This window comes from Rhamphochromis sp. 'chilingali' (assembly GCF_963969265.1).
Source record: "Rhamphochromis sp. 'chilingali' genome assembly, chromosome: 1".
In the NCBI taxonomy this organism is placed as follows: domain Eukaryota; kingdom Metazoa; phylum Chordata; class Actinopteri; order Cichliformes; family Cichlidae; genus Rhamphochromis; species Rhamphochromis sp. 'chilingali'.
Window position 1 is genome coordinate 68907716 of NC_137929.1, and position 27899 is coordinate 68935614.

The following is a 27899-nucleotide window of genomic DNA, read 5'->3' on the forward strand; positions in this document are numbered from 1 at the left end:
CTCACAATTGGCACATAGCGGGGGGTGAGGTGAATCAGGTTATGATCTGACCTACCAAGTGGGGGGAGGGAGGAGGAGCTGTATGCATCCTTGACGTTAGCATACAGTAAGTCTAAAGTTTTCTCTCCCCTGGTGGGACAGTCCACATATTGTTTGAATGTTGGTAGTGTATTGTCCAGTGATACATGGTTGAAGTCACCCGAGATCACAATAAAGGCACTCGGGTGCTGAGTCTGTAGCCGAGCTATGGCAGAGTGGATAGTGTCACATGCAGCTGTGGGGTTAGCAGAGGGGGGAACATAGACAGCCACCAAGATGACGTGAGAGAATTCCCTGGGTAAATAATACGGCCTGAGTCCAACAGCACACAGTTCAGTGTCCGGGCAACAAATCCTTTCTTTGATTGTTATGTTGGCAGGGTTACACCACCGGTTGTTAACTAAAACAGCAAGCCCACCTCCTTTACGCTTACCGCTAGCGATGCTGTCCCTGTCCGCCCGAACAGTGTGGAAGCCTTCCATGGAAGCATTCTCATCGGGAATGTCCTGGTGCAGCCATGATTCAGTGAAACACATCAGGCTACACTCTCGGTATTCCCTCTGACTCCGTACCAGTGCTGAGAACTCGTCGATTTTAATTGCCAACGATCGCACATTTCCCATCACGATAGACGGCAGACACGGTTTAAACCTCCTCCTCGCTTCGAGCCTCCGCTGTCTCACCGTCACCTTTTTTCTTCTCTTCTGTCCTTGACCTCTGCATCCCCGATGTGTTTTCCTCCAAATTTCAGCTGGTACTTCTGCGGGCCTGGCCAGCGAGCCGGCCGGCATCAGGGCGATCAGCTGATCTCTGGAGTAAACAGTCCGTGCGTGTAGGAGATGTGCCGCGGTCCCGTTCCATGATAAAAGTAACAGTTCCACGGCCACCAGAAGAACAAAAACTCTCTCAATCCACATGATTGAGTAAGAGATAGAAAACGGAGGAAAATACAAGTCAGAAAAAAAAAAAGAATACGTAAGAAAAAAAGAGCTAAACTAAGAGAAAAGCAGGAGCGACTGTAACAGGCTGCACGCTGGTTGGCGCATGCGCATAACAGAATAGCTTTAGTGTAGTTGTTGTTTTAAACTTGAGTATGAACTTGCAGACTTGCAAAATGCAGCAAGATATTTTAAAAAACAGTTTTGTTGATTAAAAAACACTATATCGGATTCATATCGGTATCGGCAGATATCCAAATTTATGATATCGGTATCGGACATAAAAAAGTGGTATCGTGCCATCTCTAATTATAACCTTATGCGACTTAGACACCGATTACTTTGAGCCTGAGCCGTAGTGTTGTCGTGCACTGAACAGAACGGAATTGGTGAGTTTGAACTTTTAATTGACTGTTTGTGGGGCTAGCAGCTGACGCTAATTGGCTGCTGCCGGTGTTCCAGGTTAACTGGCGTCACAGATTAACTGGATTTGGTCGAACAGATGTGTGGCAGACTTGCTTTTCAGGAGCTGCTACTGACAAACCAGCAAAAAAAAATGTGTTATCTGTGACACTTGTGAGGTTTTCTCAAACAAACTCCGTCAGTCATGCTGCTGTTGAACAACAAAATGTTTTAAAATGTCGCGAGTTTACCTGGTGATATTGTCATGCGTGACGCGATCACGAAAACAGCAAACAGTTAACACCCCGCCGATGATTGTTCCCCTTGTAGGTTTTATGTCTCCGATTTCAGCGTTTTTGCTTCACAACTAAAGTGTGCAGTTTACTTTGTGTGCACTAGTGATGGGTCGGTCGCGAACGAAATGGCTCTTAGAGCCGTTTCTTTGATATAAACAACGCGAGCCGTGGGGTTTTTTTTTCTCTCACCCTCTCTCTCGCACTTTTTTTCCGCTTCACACCGCAGGCAAGCCTTGTGCTTGCGTTGGGAAGAGGGGGGAGGGGCGGTAGTTACAGTCGCAGTAGCACAAGAACAGAGCAAGAGGGAGAGAGAGCGAAAGAGAGCAGGGACAACGTCACATTAGAAAGGTATAGTAATCATCCACAACTATTTTCAGTTGCAGATGATAAATGATTCAGAAAGTTTATTCATGCAGGCTCATATGACAGAGAATATGCATCTTCTTTTTGTTTTCAGATTTCGCGCTCACTTTTCACGTATAGAATTTCGAAAAAACATCGGTGCAAATTATAAGTCTGTATCATAATGTCTGGTGTTTTTGAGTTTGTTGTTTTGTTTTTATTTTGTTTTACTTTGCGAGTTGGTTATTAGATACTGCTCCAGCCAGCCAGAGAATCCCCCGCCACCCCGCCCTCTCCTACCTGTGACCCAAGCGGCAGGCGCACCTCGCAAACGAGGGTGCCCTTACTCCCAGCTAATGGGCGATAGAAAACCGATTGGTGCCTATGCCATTCCCAATATGCGCTGGATAACGTCGAGGCAGCATGACTACGAGCAAAAAAAAAAATTATTTTTTATTCTTTTGCCAATGTCCGTGATGCCGCCGCAGGCAACCGCCTGTGTCGCCCGTATCAAAAACCGCTACTGCTTGTGACACACACATCTGCAACACGTTTGAATTCGTTTCATGCACAATACATTTGTAATTTTCCAATTGTGTCTGTTTGTGCGTCATGCAAATAACCTTTGCATGAATTGAATGAAATGATATGTATTCATTTTTGGCCTACAAGTGCTGAACAACACAGATCAAAACAACTAACAAATTAAAAATACCATAAAATCATAAAAAAAAATAATAATAATAAAGGTGTCAGTTTCCTTCAGAGTTAAAAGCCAGGGAATAAAAATAGGTTTTCAATCTGGACTTAATAACCTGCATTGATGACGCTTGTCTAATTTGGAGGGGAAGGTTATTCCAGAGCATCGGAGCCGCAATTGAAAACGCTCTGTCTCCTCTGCATTTCAGCTGCGACTTAGGGACCAACAGCAACAGCTGTTCAGCTGAACAGAGCGAGCGAGGAGGAACATGTGGCTTCAGCAAATCAGATAAGTAGACAGGAGCCAGACCATTTAAAGATTTAAAAACCAATAAAAGGACTTTAAATTTCAATGGTAAGCCAGTGCAAGGAAGTGATGTGATCGAATTTCCTACTACCGGTTAAAAATCGTGCCGCCTCATTTTGCACTTACTGCACGCGTGACAAGGTGCCTGACCCGACCCCTATTAAAAGGGAATTACAATAGTCCAGACGTGAGGTGATAAAAGCATGAATAAGAGTTTCCAAATTGGGTTTGGAAAGGAAAGGCTTAACCTTCGATAGACGTCTGAGGTGATAAAAAGCTAATTTTATCACTCCATTTACATGACCTTCAAAAGTAAGCGCAGAATCAAGTTTAACACCAAGATTAGTGATTGAACTTTTCAGTTGGGAGGTCAAATCACCAAAATCAACATCTGGAGAATCAGTAGAGCGATGCGGGCCATATAAAATTGCTTTCGTTTTGCGATCATTAAAATTAAAAAATTTTTTTGCCATCCATAATTTAATATCGCTAAGACAGTCAAGCAGTGATTGACATGGGGAGGTATCCAAACGTCATTCTGATAGTCTCCCAGGTCAACCTCTACTTGACTGCCTTACTGATGTTAAAGCATGGATGGCAAAACACTTTTTAAATTTTAATGATCGGAAGACAGAAGCCATTTTATTTGGCCCAAATCACATTTCGATAATTGCAATTCTCTTTAATAGGGGTTGGGCAGGGCACTTTGTCACGCTTGCAACTAGTGCAAAATGCTGTGGCACGATTTTTAACTGGGAGAAGGAAATTTGATCACTCCGACTTTGGCCTCTCTACACTGGCTTCCAATTGAATTTAGAATCCGCTTTAAAGTCCTTTTATTGGTTTTTAAATCTCTAAATGGTCTGGCACCTGTTTATTTGTCTGGCTTTCGGTTCCAAAGTCACGGCTGAAACTTACAGGAGACTCTGTTGCAGCGCCGATGCTTTGGAATAACCTTCCTCTCCATGTTAGACAGGCTACATCAGTGCCAGTTTTTTAGTCTTTATTAAAGACCTATTTTTATTCCCTGGCTTTTAACTCTGTGGATAACTAACGTTTTTTTTATTAATTTGATTGCTTTGTCTGGTTTCTGCTATCTTATTACTATATCCATATTTGTATTGTACAGCACTTTGGTCTGCCAGTTTTGTTTTTAAAGTGCTGTATAAATAAATGATGATGATTAAGCACGGATTCATCCACTGAGGCTCAAACTGCACACATACATGAAAACATGATATTTATCTTATAAAAACATTATGTTTATTATTCATAATGGAAAGCCTTTCCAGGTGAATTTGATCCAGGAGGGTCTGAAGCCAGTGTCAGACAGAGACTGTGAAGAGACTGTAGAAGGACAGAGCAGCAGAGCAGTCCAGATACACTGATGATCCTCTGTCAGATCCAGAGGGACACACAGGGCTGATGCTGGACTCTACATTGTGTCTGACAGTGGAGCTGTTCTCAGAGCAGTTCACTCTGCAGTACTGACAGTCATCTTTTCATGCATCTGTCAGTCACTGCTGGATGAAGCTCTCCTCTCCACTCCATCTCAAAGTAACATGGCCCAGTCAGAGCGTCTCTACACACAAGCTGCTGCTGCTTCAACCTCTCTGGATCATCAGGACACAGCTCCTCCTCTCTCAGCACGCACATTGTCCTGTTTACCCTCATCACCTCCACCTGCAGAGAGAAGAAGGAAGAGCAGAGGAGATAAACGAGTGTTTCCAGAGACTCTTCATCAGCTGTCAGTCAGTGATGCAGCACATCCAGTATAAAGAGCAGCAGGGACTTCAGTGACAGGTGTGGGTTTTGGGTGAACTAATTGTGCAACCTAGCCCCACCCCATCAAGTGATTTATTGAGGTCAAAAGGCCCAGGATGTGAGTGGGTGTTAAGGAGTCTGGGAAGGGATCTCAAAACCAGATTACAGTTGGTGTCGTAAGCCACCTCATCCGTTCAAAGATCGTTCACAGCGGACATAGATGGTTTCTTTCACTCCTCAAATGAGTGACCTTTGTCCTTTTGATGGAGACTGCTTGAAACTTGGAAATAATTGCAGTCATTGGTCTGCACGCTACTTTGTTGAGAGAGCTGATTGGCTGCTGACCGTGTTTGATGAGAGCATGTGAGCCATTACTATGGTAACCATACAGCTCGCAAAAAAGGTAGAAACAGGAAGTGTTTGTGTCCAATTCTGAAGCCTGTTACCGTTCTCTTCTAACAGCTTCACTGAGAAGCTGCAGCTTTACAGGAAACACTTGATCTTTGTTTCATATTGATTGTGTTTAGTACAACACTGCTGACAGCACCACCCACTCACTCCAACACTGTACTGACCTCAGAGTCTCCAGTCTGTAGTCTGGACTCTCCTCAAGATCACACAGCTGCTTAACATCTGGATACTGCATATTATTTTCAGCCAGGTCTATCATTCTCAGATGGGAGGGGTTGGACTTCAGTGCTGCTGCCAGATAATCACAGCTGATCTTTGACAAACCACAGCTCAACAATCTGTATAAAGAATGAAAGATGTAAGTTTATTAGACAAAGTGTGTTCTTGAAATCATTCAGTGTTTCATCATCTGTTCAGAGCTGAAGAAGGTTGAGAATGTAAAAGTTTAGAAAATGGAAACTCAAACTGCTTAAGCCAACAGGAAGCAGCTTCAAACAGGAAACTGTGCAGATTTTTCAGACTATATGCCCCGATGCAGCCAGTTTGATTTTGGTGATTTAAATCTCTGTTCCTTGAATTATTTGTTCCATACAGACAAAGTATTGGACATGTGTTGTGACTCTATTAGGGGAGCTTCTACATAGAATAGATAGAATAGAATACCATAGAACAGAATAGAATAAACCTTTTTAATCCCATGAATGAGAAATTTGGGTGTTACATGGCTCTTATAGCAAGAGGAATATAAAAAAAGACACAAAGTAGTCCTACATAAATAAACCTAAATTCGAACAGATAAAAAAGTGTACAGAGATATGTACATAAGTGTGTGGGGGTGGGTCGTGAATGATCCTAATGAAATATACAGTGTACACACAAGCTGCAAATAAGAAGCAATTAAAAAACACAAGATATGTCAATTAAACAGGTGATTAGTAAGATAACCATGTTAAACTGTGTTATAGAGTCTGACAGCTGCTGGTAAGAATGACCTGCGGTAGTGTAAAAGATGACCGTTCAGCGGTCGTCTGTGGGTGTAAACGATGACCACTGAACAAGCTGCTCAGTGCTCATTACAGTCTCATGCAGGGGATGGAGAGGCATTGTCCATGATGAATGTTAGCTTATAATAATAATGGATTGGATTTATATAGCGCTTTTCAATGCACCCAAAGCGCTTTACAATGCCACTATTCATTCACTCTCACATTCATACATACAGATGCGCTTCCCAACCCCCTGAGCCACTTGGACAACATCCTCTCCTACCCAACCTGCTCAATGAACTTCAGAGGAAATTCCAGGACAGAGCTGGCCCTCTTGACCATTTTATTAATTTCCCCCTGTCCCTCTCTGCCATTCTACCACTCCAGCACCATAAAAGGCAGCAGATGCCGCCAGTGTCATTAAACGTCTTTAGAAGAGTCCTGTTCACCCCAAAGGATCTCAGCCACCGTAGCAGATGAAGACAACTTAGACCCTTTTTATAAAGTGTATTTGCATTCATGGACCAATCCAGTTTGTTACTGAGGTAAACACCCAGGTATTTGTACTCCTCCACCGTTTCTGTTAGGGGGTGGTGAGTAAGAGAACCCAGACGCGGTCCGCTCGTTAAGGTTGAACAGTGTCTTTATTTACAGTGAAGCCAATCCAAAGTAATCCACAGTGCAAAATCCCTTCCGTGCTCCCCTCGTGTGTCCACACGACTTTCGTGAACAGTGACGTCTCTCCTCTCGTATCTCCGTCTCACTCGTAGCCAGGCTTGGTGGAATACTCCAGCGCTGTCTGTCACTCAGCCACACCATTAAATAGCTCTGTTACAATGGTGGATGATTGGCAGCAGCTGGCGAGGAATCAGTTGCAGGTGGAACCGCTCAGAGTGGCGGCACTTCCGGGTCGGACATCTCCCGTTGCTACGCAACCGCGTAACAACTACAACGGAGACAAAAACAGAGCGGGAGAACAAACACACATACACACACAGGTCGCCGGTCGGGGCACCGTCGGACCTGACAGTTTCAATGTCCAAACCCTGGATGTTCACTGGTGTAAAGTCAACCACCAGTTCCTTCATGTTGCTAGCATTGACGCCAAGATGGTTCACACCAGCTGACAAAGGCATTGATGACCCCCCTGTATTCCAGTTTGTTTCCCTCCGACAACCGACTCACAATGGCCTGAGAACTTCTGGAGATGGCAAGTGTCTGTGTAATATCTGAAGTCCGCGGTGTACAGGGTGAAGAGGAAAGGGGCAAGTACTGTTCCTTGTGGGGCCCCCATGCTACAGACTACCACCTCAGACACCCAGTCCCCCAGCCTCATATACTGGGGTCTAGTGGTGAGGTAGTCTACAATCCATGTGGATGGTCCACACCCACTCCCTGCAGCTTCCCCTTAGCACTGAGGGCTGGATTGTGTTAAACATTAGGTCTCTCTCCTCCAAGTCTCTGTTAGTACATGACTTAATAATTGATCAACAAATCAATTTACGCTGCCCCAGGAGAATGGCGGCTAAGCTGTCATCCCTGTTGGACAACGTCTCCCACCCCATGCAGCAGACTGTGACAGCACTGAGCAGCTCCTTCAGTGGGAGACTGCGGCACCCACGGTGTGGGACGGAGAGATTTCGCAGGTCTTTCCTCCCCACTGCTGTCAGACTCCACAACAAAGACTTTAACTGAACAAACACACACATCCACACATGTGAAATAACACTAAGTGCAATAATCCTTTCTGTCATCGTTGTATTTTTACTCAGTTGTATATAGCATTCGTATTCTATTTTTATCTTATTGTATATTTTTATTCTATTTTATTCTACTGTATATAGTATATTATTTTATTCTATTCTGTACAGCTGTGTACTGTATTTATTCTTATTGTATTCTAATTTTTGCGTCATAACTTTTGCACTGTCCACTTCCTGCTGTGACAAAACAAATTTCCCACGTGTGGGACTAATAAAGGTTATCTTATCTTATCTTATCTTATCTTACAGAAACCTGGTTGACGCAGGATGATTATGTTAGTTTAAATGAATCAACACCCCCGAGTCATTCTAACTACCAGAAATCTCGAAGCACAGGCTGAGGGGGCGGTGTGGCAGCAATTTTTCACACCAGCCTAGGGCTGTGCGATATGACCAAAATCTCATATCCCGATGTAAGACATCTATCGTCCCAATAACGATATAAATCACAAAAATTAAAAATTTTTTGTAAATTCTGTGAATCCGTGCAGCTCGACTTGCGTGAAATGTTTCCAGCTGGGCGTTGTGTACCTGGACTCGAGTGTTTAAACCAATGCATGAAATTATACATTTTTAGACATAAGTGTTACGGCCGCTGTTTTCTTTGTGATTATTTATTACACGGCGTGCTGCGGGGAAAAGACTGTTCTAACGTTTGAATCTAAGGTTTATTTTTTAGCACCTGGAGGCTCTTTTTAGCTTCTCATCCGTAAAGACTGCATACTCTTTCACGTGATTCAGTTTATTTTGAAAAGTCTCAACAGGATCTTGAGCTTTACTGTGAAAGGTTTATGTGGAAAATAAACAAGCAGACACGCGATGTTTTTACCGTCGTTGTTGCTAACGACAATGTATAAAAACAGTCGCTTGTCCGTCCATAGTGTGATTGTATTAAATATAAGAGAAGGAGAGAACTTTAAGAAATTAATATAGCCACTACAGTGACCATCAAAACGATGAAAAAATATTGCCGTAAACAGTTTATTTTGCAACACCACGAAAAAAACGATGGCATAAAAGGAAACTATAGATGTTTTTATATCGCCATCCGATATATATCGTTATGTCGGACAGCCCTACACCAGCCTATTAATCAACGAAAGACCAAGACAGACTTTTAATTCATTTGAAAGCCTGATGCTTAGCCTTGTCCACCCCAGCTGTAAAACTCAGAAACCAGTCTTACTTATCATCTATCGTCCACCTGGGCCTTACACAGAGTTTCTATCTGATTTCTCAGACTTTATATCTGATTTAGTGCTCAGCTCAGATAAAATATTTATTGTGGGTGATTTTAACATTCATATAGATGCTAAAAATGACAGCCTCAACATGGCATTTAATCTGTTATTAGACTCAATTGGCTTCTCTCAAAACTTTAATCTTTAACCACAGTCTAGATCTTGTTTTAACATATGGCATAGAAACTGAACATTTAACAGTATTTCCTGAAAACCCTCTCCTGTCTGATCATTTCCTGATAACATTTACAATAATCGATTACACAGCAGTGGAGAGTAGACTTTATCAAAGTAGATGTCTTTCTGAAAGGGCTGTAAGTAAGTTTAAGAATATAATCCACCCACTGTTATCACCTTCAATGCCCTGTACCAACATAGAGCAGAGCAGCTATCTGAACGCTACTCCAACAGAGGTCGATTATCTTGTTAATAACTTTACCTCCTCACTACGTACGACTCTGGATACTGTAGCTCCTGTGAAAACTAAGGCCTCAAATCAGAAGTACCTGACTCCGTGGTATAATTCTCAAACACGTACCCTAAAGCAGATGACTCGTAAGCTGGAGAGGAAATGGCGTGTCACAAATTTAGAGGATCATCATTTAGCCTGGAGAAATAGTTTGCTGCTTTATAAGAAAGCCCTCCGCAAAGCCAGAACATCTTACTATTCATCACTGATTGAAGAAAATAAGAACAACCCCAGGTTTCTCTTCAGCTCTGTAGCCAGGCTGACAAAAAGTCAGAGCTCTGTTGAGCCAACCATCCCTTTAACGTTAACTAGTAATGATTTCGTGAACTTCTTCACAAATAAAATTTTTATCATTAGAGAAAAAATTACCAATAATCATCCCACAGATGTAATATTATCTACAGCTACTTTTAGTACCATTGGTATTAATTTAGACTCTTTTTCTCCAATCAATCTTTCTGAGTTAACTTCAATAATTACTTCTTCCAAACCATCAACGTGTCTTTTAGGCCCCATTCCTACAAAACTGCTCAAAGAAGTCCTGCCATTAATTAATGCTTCAATCTTAAATATGATCAACCTATCTCTAATAATCAGCTATGTACCACAGGCCTTCAAGCTGGCTGTAGTTAAACCTTTACTCAAAAAGCCATATCTAGACCCAGCAGTCTTAGCTAATTATAGGCCAATCTCCAACCTTCCTTTCATATCAAACATCCTTGAAAGAGTAGTTGTCAAACAGCTAACAGATCATCTGCAGAGGAATGGTTTATTTGAAGAGTTTCAGTCAGGTTTCAAAGCTCATCACAGCACAGAAACAGCTTTGGTGAAGGTTACAAATGATCTTCTTATGGCCTCTGACAGTGGACTCATCTCTGTGCTTGTCCTGCTAGACCTTAGTGCAGCATTCGATACTGTTGACCATAATATCCTATTAGAGCAATTAGAACATGCTGTAGGTATTACAGGTACTACGTTGCAGTGGTTTGTATTATATCTATGTAATAGACTCCAATTTGTTCATGTAAATGGAGAGTCCTCTTCACACACTGAGGTTAATTATGGAGTTCCACAGGGTTCAGTGCTAGGACCAATTCTGTTTACATTATACATGTTTCCCTTAGGCAGTATCATCAGAAGACATAGCATACATTTTCACTGCTATGCAGATGACACCTAGCTCTATCTGTCCATGAAGCCAGATAACACACACCAATTAGTTAAATTGCATGAATGTCTTAAAGACATAAAGACCCGGATGGCCGCTAAATTTCTGCTTCTTAGTTCAGATAAAACTGAGGTTATTGTACTCGGCCCTGAAAATCTTAGAAATATGGTATCTAACCAGATTCTTACTCTGGATGGCATTACCTTGGCCTCCAGTAACACTGAGGAACCTTGGAGTCATTTTTGACCAGAATATGTCCTTCAACGAATTTAAAATCCTGCTCCTCACATACAATGTCTTAAATAATCAGGCCCCATCTTATCTTAATGACCTTGTAGTACCATATCACCCTATTAGAGCACTTCGCTCTCGCTCTGCAGGCCTACTTCTTGTTCCTAGAGTATTTAAAAGTAGAATGGGAGGGAGAGCCTTCAGTTTTCAGGCCCCTCTTCTGTGGAACCAGCTTCCAGTTTGGATTCAGGAGACAGAAACTATTTATACTTTTAAGATTAGGATTAAAACTTTCCTTTTTGTTAAATCATATAGTTAGGGCTGGACCTGGTGACCCTGAATCCTCCCCTAGTTATGTTGCAATAGACATAGGCTGCCGGTGGATTCCTATGATGCGCTGATGATGTGTTAATAGACCTCTCTGCATTGAATCATATCTGTTATTCATATCTGTCTCTCTTCCACAATATGTCTTTATCTTTATCCTGTCTTCCTTCTCTCACCCAATCGGTTGCAGCAGGTGGCCGCCCCTCCCTGAGCCTGGTTCTGCCGGAGTTTTTCCTTCCCACTGTCACCAAAGTACTTGCTCATAGGGGGTCATATGATTGTTGGGTTTTTCTCTGTATCTATTATAATAGGATATGCTGTACAATATAAAGTGCCTTGAGGCGACTGCTGTTGTGATTTGGCGCTATATAAATAAAATTTTAATTAAATGTTCATCTCAGCACAAATAAAACATGGTGACTGACCCCAGAGTTTCAAGTCCACATCCTGGACTCTCTAGAAAACCACACAGCTGCTTCACTCCTGAATCCTCCATCTTGTTGTTCTCACTCAGGTCCAGCTCTCTTAGATGTGTGGGGTTGGACTTGAGCGCTGGTGCCAGATAAGCACAGCTCGTGTCTGACAAACCACAGCTCCACAACCTGTATAAAGAATGAAAGATGGAGGTTTATTAGATAAAGTGTGTGCTCTTCTTCTGTTTAGCTTCTGCTTCTCCAGTCTGAGTGACAGAGCATCACTTGAAATCACAGAAAGTGATTGGTCAGCTGCAGTGATAGTGGCGGAGCAGTATTATGCTGTAGACCAACAGGAACAGGGGATATCAGACTGTTAGTGGGTTTAGTCATTCCTGCTGCACTGTTTGTCCTTCTTATTGACGTGACCTGCTGAGAACTCACACTGTTCTCTGTAGAAATGATTTCAGTCTGACTCATTACATGTTTGGAGGCATGTTCAATGTTTGCTCTTCTGGAAAATCTCACTATAAGATATGGAATATGCAAAAGAATAAAGACACGCTTCAATCTTTATGGACCCGTTTCCATACCTGCCACCATCATCCTACATGTTTGTACATAAGCTTATGAAATCCTGCCTGCTGTTAAAGTCTTTATTTATTACTCTACACCTGTTACACTGTGACTGTGCAGGCGGAGGTGCCTGAGCTCACTTGACCTGCTAAAGAGAGTCAGCTGTGGATTATTCATCGTTGTTTCTGATACTTAGACCTGTGAACAAGAAAACTACACAGTTAGTCAGGCTCTCCTCTCTCTGAATTAGGAAAGGTAAGCAGACCGTGGATGAGGCGCGGGCCATTCATTGAATATCATTATTTGAAATACAGTGAGTGTAGAATTATTAGGAAAGTTGTATTTTTGAGGAATTTTATTATTGAACAAAAACCATGTTCTCAATGAACCCAAAAAACTCATTAATATCAAAGCTGAATGTTTTTGGAAGTAGTTTTTAGTTTGTTTTTAGTTTTAGCTATTTTAGGGGGATATCTGTGTGTGCAGGTGACTATTACTGTGCATAATGATTAGGCAACTTAACAAAAAACAAATATATACCCATTTCAATTATTTATTTTTACCAGTGAAACCAATATAACATCTCCACATTCACAAATATACATTTCTGACATTCAAAAACAAAACAAAAACAAATCAGCGACCAATATAGCCACCTTTCTTTGCAAGGACACTCAAAAGCCTGCCATCCATGGATTCTGTCAGTGTTTTGATCTGTTCACCATCAACATTGCGTGCAGCAGCAACCACAGCCTCCCAGACACTGTTCAGAGAGGTGTACTGTTTTCCCTCCTTGTAAATCTCACATTTGATGATGGACCACAGGTTCTCAATGGGGTTCAGATCAGGTGAACAAGGAGGCCATGTCATTAGTTTTTCTTCTTTTATACCCTTTCTTGCCAGCCACGCTGTGGAGTACTTGGACGCGTGTGATGGAGCATTGTCCTGCATGAAAATCATGTTTTTCTTGAAGGATGCAGACTTCTTCCTGTACCACTGCTTGAAGAAGGTGTCTTCCAGAAACTGGCAGTAGGACTGGGAGTTGAGCTTGACTCCATCCTCAACCCGAAAAGGCCCCACAAGCTCATCTTTGATGATACCAGCCCAAACCAGTACTCCACCTCCACCTTGCTGGCGTCTGAGTCGGACTGGAGCTCTCTGCCCTTTACCAATCCAGCCACGGGCCCATCCATCTGGCCCATCAAGACTCACTCTCATTTCATCAGTCCATAAAACCTTAGAAAAACCAGTCTTGAGATATTTCTTGGCCCAGTCTTGACGTTTCAGCTTGTGTGTCTTGTTCAGTGGTGGTCGTCTTTCAGCCTTTCTTACCTTGGCCATGTCTCTGAGTATTGCACACCTTGTGCTTTTGGGCACTCCAGTGATGTTGCAGCTCTGAAATATGGCCAAACTGGTGGCAAGTGGCATCTTGGCAGCTGCACGCTTGACTTTTCTCAGTTCATGGGCAGTTATTTTGCGCCTTGGTTTTTCCACACGCTTCTTGCGACCCTGTTGACTATTTTGAATGAAACGCTTGATTGTTCGATGATCACGCTTCAGAAGCTTTGCAATTTTGAGACTGCTGCATCCCTCTGCAAGATATCTCACTATTTTTGACTTTTCTGAGCCTGTCAAGTCCTTCTTTTGACCCATTTTGCCAAAGGAAAGGACGTTGCCTAATAATTATGCACACCTGATATAGTGTGTTGATGTCATTAGACCACACCCCTTCTCATTAAAGAGATGCACATCACCTAATATGCTTAATTGGTAGTAGGCTTTCGAGCCAATACAGCTTGGAGTAAGACAACATGCATGAAGAGGATGATGTGGACAAAATACTCATTTGCCTAATAATTCTGCACTCCCTGTATGAACATTGTTCTGCTACAGTCAATGGACTAAACCAGAGAAGAAGAAAACAGCCTTTACCATGAAGATCCTCCAGTATATACTTTTGCCAGTATAATATCAGCCTTATGTCTGTAATTTACTGTCAGCACAACTTTCACATCATATTCATCTCAGCACAACTAAAACATGGTGACTGACCTCAGAGTTTCAAGTCCACATCCTGGACTCTCCAGAAAACCACACAGATGCTTCACTCCTGAATCCTGCAGCTTGTCGTTGTCACTCAGGTCGAGCTCTCTTAGATGGGAGGGGTTGGACTTGAGCACTGCTGCCAGATAATCACAGCTCATCTCTGATAAACCACAGGTCCTCAATCTGTATAAAGAATGAAAGATGGAGGTTTATTAGACAAAGTGTGTGCTTGAAATCATTCAGTGTTTCATAATCTGTTGAGAGCCAAAGAAGGTTCAGAATGTAGAAGTCAGGAAAATGGAAACTCCAAACAGCTGAAGCCAACAGGAAGCAGCTTCAAACACAAGAAAAGGAACAACGATCATAAAAACATGAAAAATTGTCAAGTTTTATCCTGTGAAATCACGTCTGAGAGGTGAGCAGTCTTCCGAAGCCTTCACTGTCTGATAGTGATGTTTAAATGTTGGCTCAGAGCAGGAGTTTTATCATTAGTTTGCTTTTCTTATTATGTTTATCTTCTGCTTCACAGATATTCTCTGAAATGTTTCCGCACTGTTGGACACTGTTTCACAGATTGCTGAGTGCCGTGACCTGCTAAAGAGAGTCAGCTGTTGAGTATTCATTGTTGTGTCTGACACTTAGAACTTTGAAGAAGAACGTTACACAGTTTATCAGGGTCCCTCTCTCTGAATTAGGAAAGGTCAGCAGGCCGGTTGGCACCCTGTGGAGGGCCGCGGGCCATACGTTGAGTATCACTGTTTGAAATGTGAAGATTGTTCTGCTACAGTCAATAGACTAAACCAGAGAAGAAAACAAACTTCCCCATGAACATCCTTAGAGTGGATCAGTATTATATCAGCCTGATGTCTGCAGTTTAGTGTCAGCACAACTTTCACATCATATTCATCTCAGCACAACTAAAACATGGTTACTGACTTCAGAGTTTCAAGTCCACATGCTGGTCTCTCCAGAAAACCACACAGCTGCATCATTCCTGAATCCTGCACATTGTTGTTGTCACTCAGGTCCAGCTCTCTCAGATGGGAGGGGTTGGACTTCAGCGCTGCTGCCAGATATTGAAGGCTCTTCTCTGACAAACCACAGGTCCTCAATCTGTATAAAGAATGAAAGATGGAGGTTTATTAGACAAAGTGTGTGCTTGAAATGATTCATTTCCGTTCCATAATCTGTTCAGAGCTGAAGAAGGTTTACAATATAGAAGTTTAGAAAATGGAAACTCCAAATAGCAGAGGTCAACAGGAAGAGGCTTCAAACAAACACAACAAAAGAGAAAAAATTTTCACACTAAAGTTGTACATTTCCACTGTGTGAAATGGAAAAAGAAATATCAGAGTCCAAAAATATTACCAATTCAGGAGGCCGTCAGTGGGACTGTGGTGAAGGCTCTACACTAAAGCTACACCAAAAGCTGAAGTATTCCTATTATTATGTTTAGCTTCTGCTTCACAGATATTCTCTGAATATTTCCTGCTGTTGGACAAACTAGCACAGTTTCTTCATTCAGGAGATGTCCTGTGGAGTTCATCTGTGCACACACAGAGCTACCAAACTCATCTCATACTGAGCACGCACACTTTGTAGAAATCGTTTAGCATTTCTCCAGTCTGAGTCACAGAGCATCACTTGAAATCACAGAAGCTCATTGGTCAGCTGCAGTCATGGTGGTGGAGCAGTATTAATAATGATGCTGTAGACCAACAGGAACAGGGGATATCAGACTGTTAGTGGGTTTAGTCATTCCTGCTGCACTGTTTGTCCTTCTTATTGACGTGACCTGCTGAGAACTCACACTGTTCTCTGTAGAAATGATTTCAGTCTGACTCATTACATGTTTGGAGGCATGTTCAATGTTTGCTCTTCTGGAAAATCCTCACTATAAGATATGGAATATGTATAGGAATGGAGCCACGCTTCAGTTGTTATGAACTTGGTTGCAGTCTATTGTCAGCACAACTTTCACATTATATTCATCTCAGCACAACTAAAACATGGTGACTGACCTCAGAGTTTCAAGTCCACATCCAGGACTCTCCAGAAAACCACACAGTTGCTTCACTCCTGAATCCTGCAGCTTGTCATTGTCACACAGGTCCAGCTCTCTCAGATGGGAGGGGTTGGACTTGAGCGCTGCTGCCAGATAATCGCAGCCGATCTCTGACAAACCACAGCTCCTCAATCTGTATAAAGAATGAAAAATGTAAGTTTATTACCCAAAGTGTGTGCTTTTTCTAATAACTTGTGCAACTTTTTTGTATTTACAGTTTTGTCTTAAATTAAATTTAACTAGCAATATATGTTTAAAAAAAACAAACAAAAAAAACAAATTGATTTTCAAATTTTTTTTTTTTAGTTTATTGAACTTTTTTGCAATTAATGTCGTTACTATGGACTTAATACATACATAATGCATTAAAATTTGGGCTATAACAGTTGTATTCATGTATAGCAACTTGAAATGCTCCCAAAAATGGCACTGCAGCATATAAAAATATGAAGATAAGCTTAGGGGGACTTGGTTCTATGGTAGGTCTTAAAGGGTTAAGCGTAGCATGTCTTTATGGCTCTGCAATATTGATAACATCTTGGAGAAGATGTCTCCCCAATGTGATGTTTGTGTATTGCATGTACGGTTGGCAAGGTCTGTCATCTCGGTTGTGGGCAACTGCAACTGACAAATAAAGGCTATCATCATCACCTATCACCTTAATGTCACTGTTGACTCTATTCGGCAGAGCCAGGTAACTAAGACGTGATCTGTCATGTCTGCATGTGTGCGCAGACCATAGGTTGAGTATCACTGTTTGAAATGTGAACATTCTTCTACAACAGACTTTACCATGAACATCCTCAGTGTGGATCAGTATAATATCAGCCTTATGTCTATATTTAGTGTCAGCACAATTTTTACATCATATTCATCTCAGCACAACTAAAACATGGTGACTGACTTCAGAGTTTCAAGTCCACATCCTGGACTCTCCAGAAAACCACACAGCTGATTCACTCCTGAATCCTGCAGCTTGTTGTTGTCACTCAGGTCCAGCTCTCTTAGATGGGAGGGGTTGGACTTGAGCGCTGCTGCCAGATAATCACAGCTCATCTCTGACAAACCACAGCTGTCCAATCTGTATAAAGAATAAAGATGGAAGTTTATTATTATTATGCACTGGCTCCCTATTAAATTTCATATTGATTTTAAAATCTTATTGCTCACTTTTAAAATCATAAATAACACCGCGCCCAGCTATCTTACAGATCTCCTCAGCTTTTATACCCATGGGAGAGCGCTTAGATCAGCAAGCCAAATGCTCCTGGTGCGACCTAGATCTCGGCTCAAGACCAGAGGTGACCGCGCATTCGCCACTGTCGCACCCTACCTCTGGAATGACCTCCCTCTAGCTATTCGGGGATTTGATTCAATTCAAGCTTTTAAATCTCGATTAAAAACGTATTTGTTTAGCCTTGCTTTCTCCGCCTCCTAGAGCCCGCATTTTTAGTGTACTGTAAGTTATCTTTTTCGCTTTATTAATATTTATAATGTTTTAACTTTCAGCCTTTCGTGTTGTGCCTACTATGCCTGGTGTATTATTGGTTAGTTATGTCACCCGCCTGTTAGTATATTTTATTTGTATTTTGTGTTTTGTATTTATTATTGCTCTTAACTCGTTCTGTGAAGCACTTTGGCATACCTGTGGTTTTTTAAATGTGCTATATAAATAAAATTGTAATTGTATTTATTAGACAAACTGAGCTTGAAATCATTCAGAGTTTCATAATCTGTTCAGAGCTGAAGAAGGTTCAGAATGTATAAGTTTAGAAAATGGAAACTCCAAACAGCTGAAGTCAACAGGAAGCATCTTGAAACAAACACAACAAGAGAAAAAACTGAATTTTTCACATTAAAGTCATACATTTATCATAAAACATGAAAAAAATGTCAAGTTTCATTCTGTGAAATCAAAAAAACTGAACAAGAAACATCCAGGTCCAAAACCGAAAAAATTACCAGCTTAGGAGGCCGACAGTGGGACTTTGGTGGAGGCTCTACACTAAAGCTACTCAAAAGAGCCGAAGTGTGAAGCTGAAACTGTAAACCTCTGAGTGAAATAGCTACAGTATCTTTCATGTCACAAGAAACGTTCTTAATGCCACGCTGATGAAAGCATCATGATTTTTTGTCCTGCTGCTTTTATTGAGTCACACTATGAAACTGTGCTGAGCCACAGCTGAACCAGCATCACTGTACAGCAGACACTTATAGCACTTGGCTGCTTCCACTGAACTCTCTGTAAGGAGTTTCAGTTTCCTCTTCTGGTCCCTAAGTTTAGAACAACAAGGTTTCAAATAACTTTGCTCTAGCAGAATCAGCCACAGAAATGCAGAGAAAATGCTTTGGATCTCTTCGTTGTGTTGTATGATGCTGTGTTTCCATATCTGGTGTCTTTAGTGATCCATCCTCACAAAGCAACAATCTACTGCAGCTTCTGATAAACAAGCTGGACCTGAACCTAGGATCTTCACTTAGAAAACACTTGTGAGTGGAACGTGTGAGAAGTTTTGTGCAGACAAGTGTGGATTTAGGGTCTGGGACGAGCTCTCCACAGTCTTTGTGGAGATCCACATTCTGTATAGTGCCTGTGAGAAGCTGGAGACATTTCTCCTCCAATTCCACTGAGCAGCTGCTCTTGGTGGTGTTAGCTTCATGCACAGCTGGTTATTGTACTGGGAATGTGCTGCATACGAGTGCAAGCAGTCACAACAAAGCTCAGTGTAGGCGATGCTGTGCATGCTCCAATGCTGACTGGTTGCAAAGTGGGCGGGAACAGGGAAGAGAGTGACAGCAGCATTCAGCACAAACATGGAGGATAAAAGAAGAAGAGCATGAGAAACTCAGAGGCTACAGTGGACACTTTTCATTGTTTTAATGCTCGCTTTCACTTCATCTTTACCAACAACAGCACAAGCAGAGTAGTCTACTGACTGCATGACTGCGACAGCACCCCTTAGTAACTGTAATCCACTACAGCATGTAGATGGCCGTCTGCTGCTTATCCTGTTTTTCACTCTCATTGGTTCTTTTGTGCTTGTTTTTAGAATAGTAGTCATTCCGATTGTTAAAAGAAGGCAATCAGCTATGATTAAATGTAGCTCCTAAAGCAGTGCTGGTAATAACTACTGAAGCAAATCCAGTATCAAAGCTCAGGGCCATCTGATCTCAGTAATTCGCATGATAAGGTGGGGCTGATTGGGACCCACACCCAGTTTCACACCTTGGCTCAGGCGATTAGAGGATCATCAGGGGGTCCTTTTGTCCCTCTGTGGGGGTCACTCCCACTAGGTTTATATCTGGGACTCTCCACCATTTGACCTTAGAACTGAAGAAGCTTCTCGGATGAGAGGTGAAACGTCTTCAAGTAACTTAAAGAAGTCCAGACGCTTTTCTTTACAAGCTCCTTTGACTATCAAAGCTCAGGAATCAACAGGTACCAACTCCAAACTGTTTCTGTTTCACAGATTGCCATGAGCCGTGACCTTTGACCTGTGAGGGCCACGGGCCATACGTTGAATATCACTGTTTGAAATGTGAAGATTGTTCTGCTACAGTCAATAGACTAAACCAGAGAAGAAAACAAACTTCACCATGAACATCCTTAGAGTGGATCAGTATAATATCAGCCTTATGTCTGCAGTTTAGTGTCAGCACAACTTTCACATCATATTCATCTCAGCACAACTAAAACATGGTTACTGACTTCAGAGTTTCAAGTCCACATCCTGGACTCTCCAGAAAACCACACAGATGCTTCACTCCTGAATCCTGCAGCTTGTCATTGTCACTCAGGTCCAGCTCTCTCAGATGGGAGGGGTTGGACTTGAGCGCTGCTGCCAGATAATCACAGCTGATCTCTGACAAACCACAGTCCTCAAATCTGTATAAAGAATGAAAGATGGAGGTTTATTAGACAAAGTGTGTGCTTGAAATCATTCAGTGTTTCATAATCTGTTCAGAATGTAGAAGTTTAGAAAATGGAAACTCCAAACAGCAGAAGTCAACAGGAAGCAGCTTCAAATAAACACAACAAAAGAAAAAACTATGAATTTTTCAAATTGAAATTGTATATTTATCATAAAAACATAAAAAAAACTTGAAAAAGTCATGTTTCTCATTCAAGTAACCACAGACTTCACTTTTAAAGGTGAAGTTGAAAAGAAACTGACATATTACAAGTTCAACAACACTTTATTTCCAGTCACATTATTAAAGCGGACAAACTACGAGCTCATTTCTCTATGTGCAGCTGGCTGTGAGACCAGTGCTCAGGGAGCGTCTACAAAGCGCACACTGAAAGAACATCACACACCAATTTGCTTCCAGCACTTTCACACAAACATCTACTGTCATTATTTTCACCAAACTCTGTGGAGTCTTTTATTGGAAATTCAAATGTGATTCTAATGGTCAGACAAAAGAGGGTTATGAGGAAAGATGATGAAATGTTGTGTATAAGCAGTTATCGAATCATTTTCCTCATAAACCGAACAACATGACTCACAAACATGTTTTTACAAACTCAGTGTTGGACTTTGATCAGCAGGATAACCCTGATGTTTCAAAGTTTATGATGATTTCCTTAGTCTTCTCCACATTCAGGGACAGCTTGTTGTTGCTGCAAAACTCAGCCAGATGGTTAACTTCACTCCTGTAGTCGGTCTCATCGTTGTCGCTGATGTGACCTACCACAGTTGTGTCATCTACAAACTTGATGAAGAGGTTGGAACTGTGTCATGGTGTGCAGTCATGGGTCAGCAGAGGGAAGAGAAGAGGAATCAATAGGTATCCTTGGGGAGCCCCTGTATTCTGTGTTCTTATGCTGGAGATGTTGCTGCCGACCCATACTGTCTGCTGTCCTCCTGTCAGGAAATCTAGCCACCAATTACACTGATCCCCAGCAGATCCAGTTTGTGAATGAGTTGCTGGGGAATGATTGTGTTAAATGCTGAAATGAAGTCTATGAACAGCATTCTAAAGTATAAGTCTCTAGTGTCCATATGTGTGAGGGCTGAGTGAAGGGCAGTTGAAATTGCATCATCAGACAAGCGGTTTGACTGGTATGGGAACTGAAATGGATCAAGGTTGGGGGGAAGAGATGTCTTGATTTGATGCATGACTACCCATTCAAAGCACTTCATAATGATTGAGGTGAGTGCAACCAGTAGTCGTTGAAGCAGGAGGGAGACGACTTCTTTGGTACGGGAATGATGGTGGAGGCTTTGAGACATGTGGGAACGACAGCCTGGCTCAGTGATGCATTAAATATGTCAGTGAATACATCTGAGTTTCACAGATCAGTCCCTCAGCGCTCATACAGGGATGTTGATAGCACCTGAAGCTTCATGTGTGATCCTACCTACGCACTGAGGATAGTGTCACCACCTGTTCATTGGGGGTGTGTGGAAGTCTTCTGTGTGGGGGTGTAATTCTGTGCCTCAAAGCGAGCAAAGAATTACTTCAGCTCATTTGGTAAAGAGGTGGAACTGACGGCGGTCTGCGGTGCAGGCTTGTAGTCACCTCATCCCTGGCTCTGAAGGCCACATTTCTCACCCTCAGAAGCCTGTAGACCTCACCTGTGAGCCATGGTTTCTGATTGGCCCTGACAGTGATAGCCCTGTTCTCTGAGATACCATCCGTGCATTTTGAAATGTAGGCAATGACAGTTTCTGTATATTCCTAAGGTCTAAGTTGTTGTCATGTGCGATGGCCTGTTTAAAGATCTGCCCATCTGTGGCCAAAAACACTCTTGCAGTGCCTCTGAGGACCATTCTGGGCATACACGTACCTGCTTACAAACTGGTGTGGTGACTTTGACCATGGGCCTGGTATTAGCATAACAGTGATGTGATCAGAGGCAACAAGGTTGGGGGCAGGGTGCTTTGTAATCTCCTCTCTGGGTGGTGAAAACATGTTGTTTCCTCATGTAGGAAACTTAATGTGTTCATGCAGTTTGGGAAACACAGTCTTTGGGTCTGCATGATTGAAAACACCCGCTAGGATGAGAAAAGCATCTGTGTGGGCTGTCTGCTGCTCACTGACATGCTGATACAATTCATTTAGTGCCTCACTTCTGTTGTTGATATTGGAGCAGGGAGGGATGTAGACAGCAACAAACAGCATGGCTGAAAATTCCCTCTGGAGGTAAAATGGTCTGTACTTGATGATCATAAGCTCCAGCAGAGGTGAACAGTGTTTTCAGGCCACAACAGCATCACTACACCAAGCATTGTGGATGTAAACACAGAGTCCTCCTCTGCTAGTCTTACCTCTTTTGGCGAGAGATCTGTTTGCTCTAAAGCATATTAGCTGGTCAAGGGGGCCGAATAATTTTGCAAGCCACTGTTAGTCTACATGATCCAGCTTGTTGTCCAGGGAGCGCTCGGAGGACAGTACGATGGTGTGAATAGCAGGTTTCTGTGAATTAGCTGCTAGCTGACTCCACATGCATTCGTCATTACCCCTCTTCTGTTTCCTCTTGTACCAACTGAGACGTTTCTACTGTGGACGAGATCTAGTAGAGGGGGTCACTGATAGGGATGGGTATCGTTTAGGTTTTATCCAATACCAGTACCAAACCGGTACTTCTGAAATGGTGCCGGTACTTAAACGGTGCTCGAACTGGTGCTTAAAGAATGGAGAACACAAACTTTGTCCAAAAACCTCTCATGTTTAGCTGTTTTTTTGTAAAAAGAAAACAATGTTAGCCTTTTCTGCAGCTATGGGGCATATATGGTATCACTCTTGGCTGGAAGCAGTGCTTAATCAATGAAAAAAACAGAAACTTTATCCAAAAACCTCTCATATTTAGCTGTTTCCCACTTTTTCTTTGGTCATTTTAGCCTTTTTGGCCAGGGTGAAGGGAGTATCTGCCATCAAACAAGAAGACAGCTGCATGTAACTACGACAGTGTTTGCTAGTTCACCTTACATGCATTAATGTAATAACGTGGTTAGCCTACTCAGCATAAATTACACACGAACAACATTAAGCTACTCACGCAGAGAAGAACAGCTGTTGCTGCCATCATCATCTGTCATCATTTCTGCTACACTGGCAGGGCTAGGGGCCAGGACTCTACTCTTTGGGTTTTTGGGGGATGTTGCTAACTCTGGGACCGATAACAGGCACCACACCTGCAGTAGATGTGCCGGTGTGAGGTCTCGCAGCAAGCGATCAAATACGGTGCATTTCTTGGCTTTAAAAAAAACCGATATGCGTCACCAGGTGTTTCATCAGATTCGAGGTGTTACCTCCTTTGACAGTATCACCTTAAAGCACTTGTTGCAGGCTGCTGAGTTTGGATCTTTTGCTGTGAAGTACAGCCAGACTTTTGACCGCTTCGCCTTGAGCGTTCTTAATCTGTAGCTCTGCTCTAAAAGAATGTACATACCTGGGCCCGCCTACTACACTTGCAAAGGTAAAATGATCGGCTGGAATCCAAAGTATATGACATCACAGGAAAGAAAGCACCGAAATAAAGCACCGAAATGTGCGCTGCTTTTCGGTCTGGTTACTACCGTTTATGTCAGAACCGGTGCCATGATGGCACCGGATACCGGTACCCATCCCTAGTCACTGATGGTGCCTCCAAAGCAGTCTGTAGTTCCTTACTGTAACTTGTAGCTCTTGTTAGAGTTGATTATTTTAATAATAATAATGGATTGGATTTATATAGCGCTTTTAAAGGCACCCAAAGCGCTTTACAATGTCACTCTCGCATTCACACACTGGTGGAGCTACAGCAAGCTACAGTTGTAGCCACAGCTGCCCTGGGGCAGACTGACAGAAACGAGGCTGCCATATCGCGCCATCGGCCCAGTAGGCAGTAGGGTAAACTGCCAAGGACACAACGACCAGGACAGAGAGCCCGGGGATCGAACCGGCGACCTTCCGGTTACAGATACGCTTCCCAACCCCGTGAGCCACGGTCACCCCATGTTCCTTACTGTAACTCGTAGCTCTTGTTAGAGTTGATTATTTTAAGATTGGTATTTGTGCAAAGTCACACGACCATTGCTTGCATTTCTGTTGATAAAATGTTTTTTCCTTATTAGGTCGTAGCTTCTGTACATATATGAGATGCAAGCAGCCTCGTTGCTATAGTTTTCCATTGCACATTTAGAAACCACAAGGTTTTGTTCTTCGAAGGTGCAAGACTGCTCACCTCTTCTTTTTACATGCTTAGTGCACATGTTGATTTGTTAAAAGGTTGCCCTATATGGAGCGACTGGAGATCTTGTGAAAGGTCATGCCATATATGGTGTCAGGAAAAACACACACACAGACGCTGAAGTTGCTCACATATGCTTGCCTTGAATGTATAACCGTTTTCACTCAAATAAAAGGAGCCGTAACGGGATTGAGGTTTGGAGTTGGGTGAGCTTAGGTGAGGAGTGAATGACTCTCTCAGAGATCCTGGCCGGGATTTCCTTGTGACAAGTAAAAGATAAAAGCACTGTGGTTTTGCTCTGTTTGCAAGAATTGGTCTTTGAGACAGCGAGGTCTGTGACTTTAGACCTAACAGCTCTTTCACGTATGAAAAGTTTGTGCAATTTCTTCTGTTGATTTTAAACAAAAAAGAACAAGAAAAACAGGAAAACAAAGATAGGAACACTCTTTTGCCAGGACAAAGAGCAGCTGCTGCTTGTGTCCGCACCGCCATTGGTTAGGAATGACAGCTGTGGATTAATCAGGGTCCCCTCTCTTTGAATTAGGAAAGGTCGGCAGGCCACTCAGCACCCTGTGGAGGGCCAAGTATGAGCCGCCAGCCATACATTCAGTATCACTGTTTCAAAGGTGAAAATTATTACAGTTAAAACATTAAACCCGAGAAGAAGAAAACAGACTATACTATGAAGATCCTCAGTGTGGATCCGTATAATATCAGCCTTATGTCTGCAGTTTAGTGTCAGCACAACTTCGTCATCATATTCATCTCAGCACAACTAAAACATGGTGACTGACCTCAGAATTTCAAGTCCACATCCTGGACTCTCCAGAAAACCACACAGCTGTTTCACTCCTGAATTCTGCAGGTTGTTGTAGCTCAGATCCAGCTGTCTCAGATGGGAGGGGTTGGACTTCATTGCTGCTGCCAGATAATCACAGCTCATCTCTGACAAACCACAGGTCCACAAACTTTATAAAGAATGAAATATGCAAGTTTATTAGAGAAAGTGTGTGCTTGAAATCATTCAGTGTTTCATAATATATTCAGAGCTGAAGAAAGTTCAGAGTGTAGAAGTTTCAAAAATGGAATCTCCAATTAGCTAAAGCAAACAGAAAGCAGCTTAAAAAACCCACAATAACAGAAATAAATGTTCAAATTAAAGTTATGCATTTCTAGAAAAAGTATTTTAAAGACAGCGTCGCTATTGATCATCTTCTGTTCAATAAAAATTTGGTTTTCCACATGTGAGTGTTTATGATGCACAAAAGACTGAGTGCAAAGAAGGAGCGAGGATGACAGAGAAATGGTACAAGAGCATCAACACCAGTGAGGAAATTTCCAGGATTTTGGAACCTGTTGGATTAAATCACAAAACCAAGTTGTTACAAAGAAACTCCATCATATTATTGCTTAGCATGTCCCAGGGTTCCTCTGGGATGTTTGGAACTTGTAGAAGTGCAACATTTTCTAATGATTATAGCCTAAAGTCAGAATATGATCCAATCACTAATAATTGATCAACAAATTGATTTACTCTGCCTTACAGAAACCTGGTTGCAGCAGGATGATTATGTTACTCCAAAAGTTAATTCTGCTAATCTGGACGTAGCGTTTTCTGGGGAATCGTTTCGTCACTCATCCAAGTGACTTCTTCAGTCACTTGAAACCACTCCAGACTGAAGAAGTCACTTGGAGGAGTGACGAAACGATTCCCCCAGAAAACGCTACGTCCAGATGAACAGAATCAACTTTTGGAGATTTATTTTCCTGGATGATTGAGAATGCATTAAGACGATGATTATGTTAGTTTAAATGAATCAACACCCCCGAGTCATTCTAACTACCAGAAATCTCGAAGCACAGGCCGAGGGGGCGGTGTGGCAGCAATTTTTCACACCAGCCTATTAATTAATGAAAGACCAAGACAGACTTTTAATTCATTTCAAAGCCTGATGCTTAACATTGTCCACCCCAGCTGTGAAACTCAGAAACCAGCCTTACTTGTTATCATCTATTATCCACCTGGGCCTTACACAGAGTTTCTCTCTGATTTCTCAGACTTTTTATCTGATTTAGTTCTCAGCTCAGATAAAATAATTATTGTGGGTGATTTTAACATCCATGCAGATGCTAAGAATGACAGCCTCAACATGGCATCTAATCTGTTATTAGACTCAATTGGCTTCTCTCAAAATGTAAAAGAACCCACCCACCACTTTCATCACACTCTAGATCTTGTTTTAACATATGGCATAGAAACTGAACATTTAACAGTGTTTCCTGAAAACCCTCTCCTGTCTGATCATTTCCTGATAACATTTATATTTACAATAATTGATTACACAGCAGTGGAGAGTAGACTTTATCCCAGTAGATGTCTTTCTGAAAGCGCTGTAACTAAGTTTAAGAATATAATCCACCCACTGTTATCATCTTCAATGACCTGTACCTAGAGCAGAGCAGCTATCTGAACGCTACCCCAGCAGAGGTCAATTATCTTGTCAATAATTTTACCTCCTCACTAGGGGTGGGCTATATAAACGATATACGATAGAAACTATATAAATTTGGCCAACGATAGAGATTTTGAATATACTGCTCTATAGCGTTAGCGCATGTTGATGTCATCAAGCTGTGCCTGTTTTGGTCGAAAGCATCGCAGCGGCTACAACCATTATCATCTGCAAATTATCCCGGGCGACAGTCATAGCAAAGAGATGAAGCACTTTTGAAATATGGGGAAAGCCAAAAACTGCACTTCCTCCACTTCCGTAACATTGATTCATTAATGTTGAATTCTCTGGCAGCTGTTTTATTCCCATGTTGTTGCAGTATATTAATAACTAACCTCGTATTGTGGATGAATAATCACAGTTGTTCTCCTCACTGAAGTTTGCACCGTGTATAGAATCCTGCTATACGATTGCATTTGTCCCTAACCACCAGAATCCCTCGCGTTAACTTTTCTCGAGTGGAAAAAAAAGTTGCCGTTCATCCTCCAGCTTCACTGTGCTAATGTTATGCTAACATAGCTGTGTCGCTAGCAATCACGTAGCACAACATTTTATACCAAGTAGTCCAACTTCAGTAACCCTACAAACGCCACTGCTGTGTAGTTTTCTGTCTTCATTTATGTGGAAAGTGGTAGCAGAGGCCTCAAATCAGAAGTACCTGACTCCGTGGTATAATTCTCAAACACGTACCCTAAAGCAGATGACTCGTAAGCTGGAGAGGAAA

At 42.2% G+C, this 27899-nt stretch overlaps 1 protein-coding gene across 1 annotated transcript in view; it reads right to left on the reverse strand.

Annotated features, from left to right (window-relative positions):
* Window positions 1-4003: 4003 nt before the first annotated feature.
* LOC308396273 (ribonuclease inhibitor-like) overlaps window positions 4004-27899 on the reverse strand; it is a 42906-nt gene continuing 19010 nt past the window's right edge. The window contains exons 4-12 of the mRNA XM_080881463.1: window positions 25457-25630; window positions 20193-20369; window positions 17388-17564; window positions 16440-16616; window positions 15355-15531; window positions 14425-14601; window positions 11809-11985; window positions 5363-5536; window positions 4004-4706 (exon numbers count right to left, since the gene is read on the reverse strand). Coding sequence (XP_080737589.1) covers window positions 4697-4706; window positions 5363-5536; window positions 11809-11985; window positions 14425-14601; window positions 15355-15531; window positions 16440-16616; window positions 17388-17564; window positions 20193-20369; window positions 25457-25630 — 1420 coding nt within the window. The 3' untranslated portion in view covers window positions 4004-4696. The remainder of the gene's footprint in view (window positions 4707-5362; window positions 5537-11808; window positions 11986-14424; window positions 14602-15354; window positions 15532-16439; window positions 16617-17387; window positions 17565-20192; window positions 20370-25456; window positions 25631-27899) is intronic.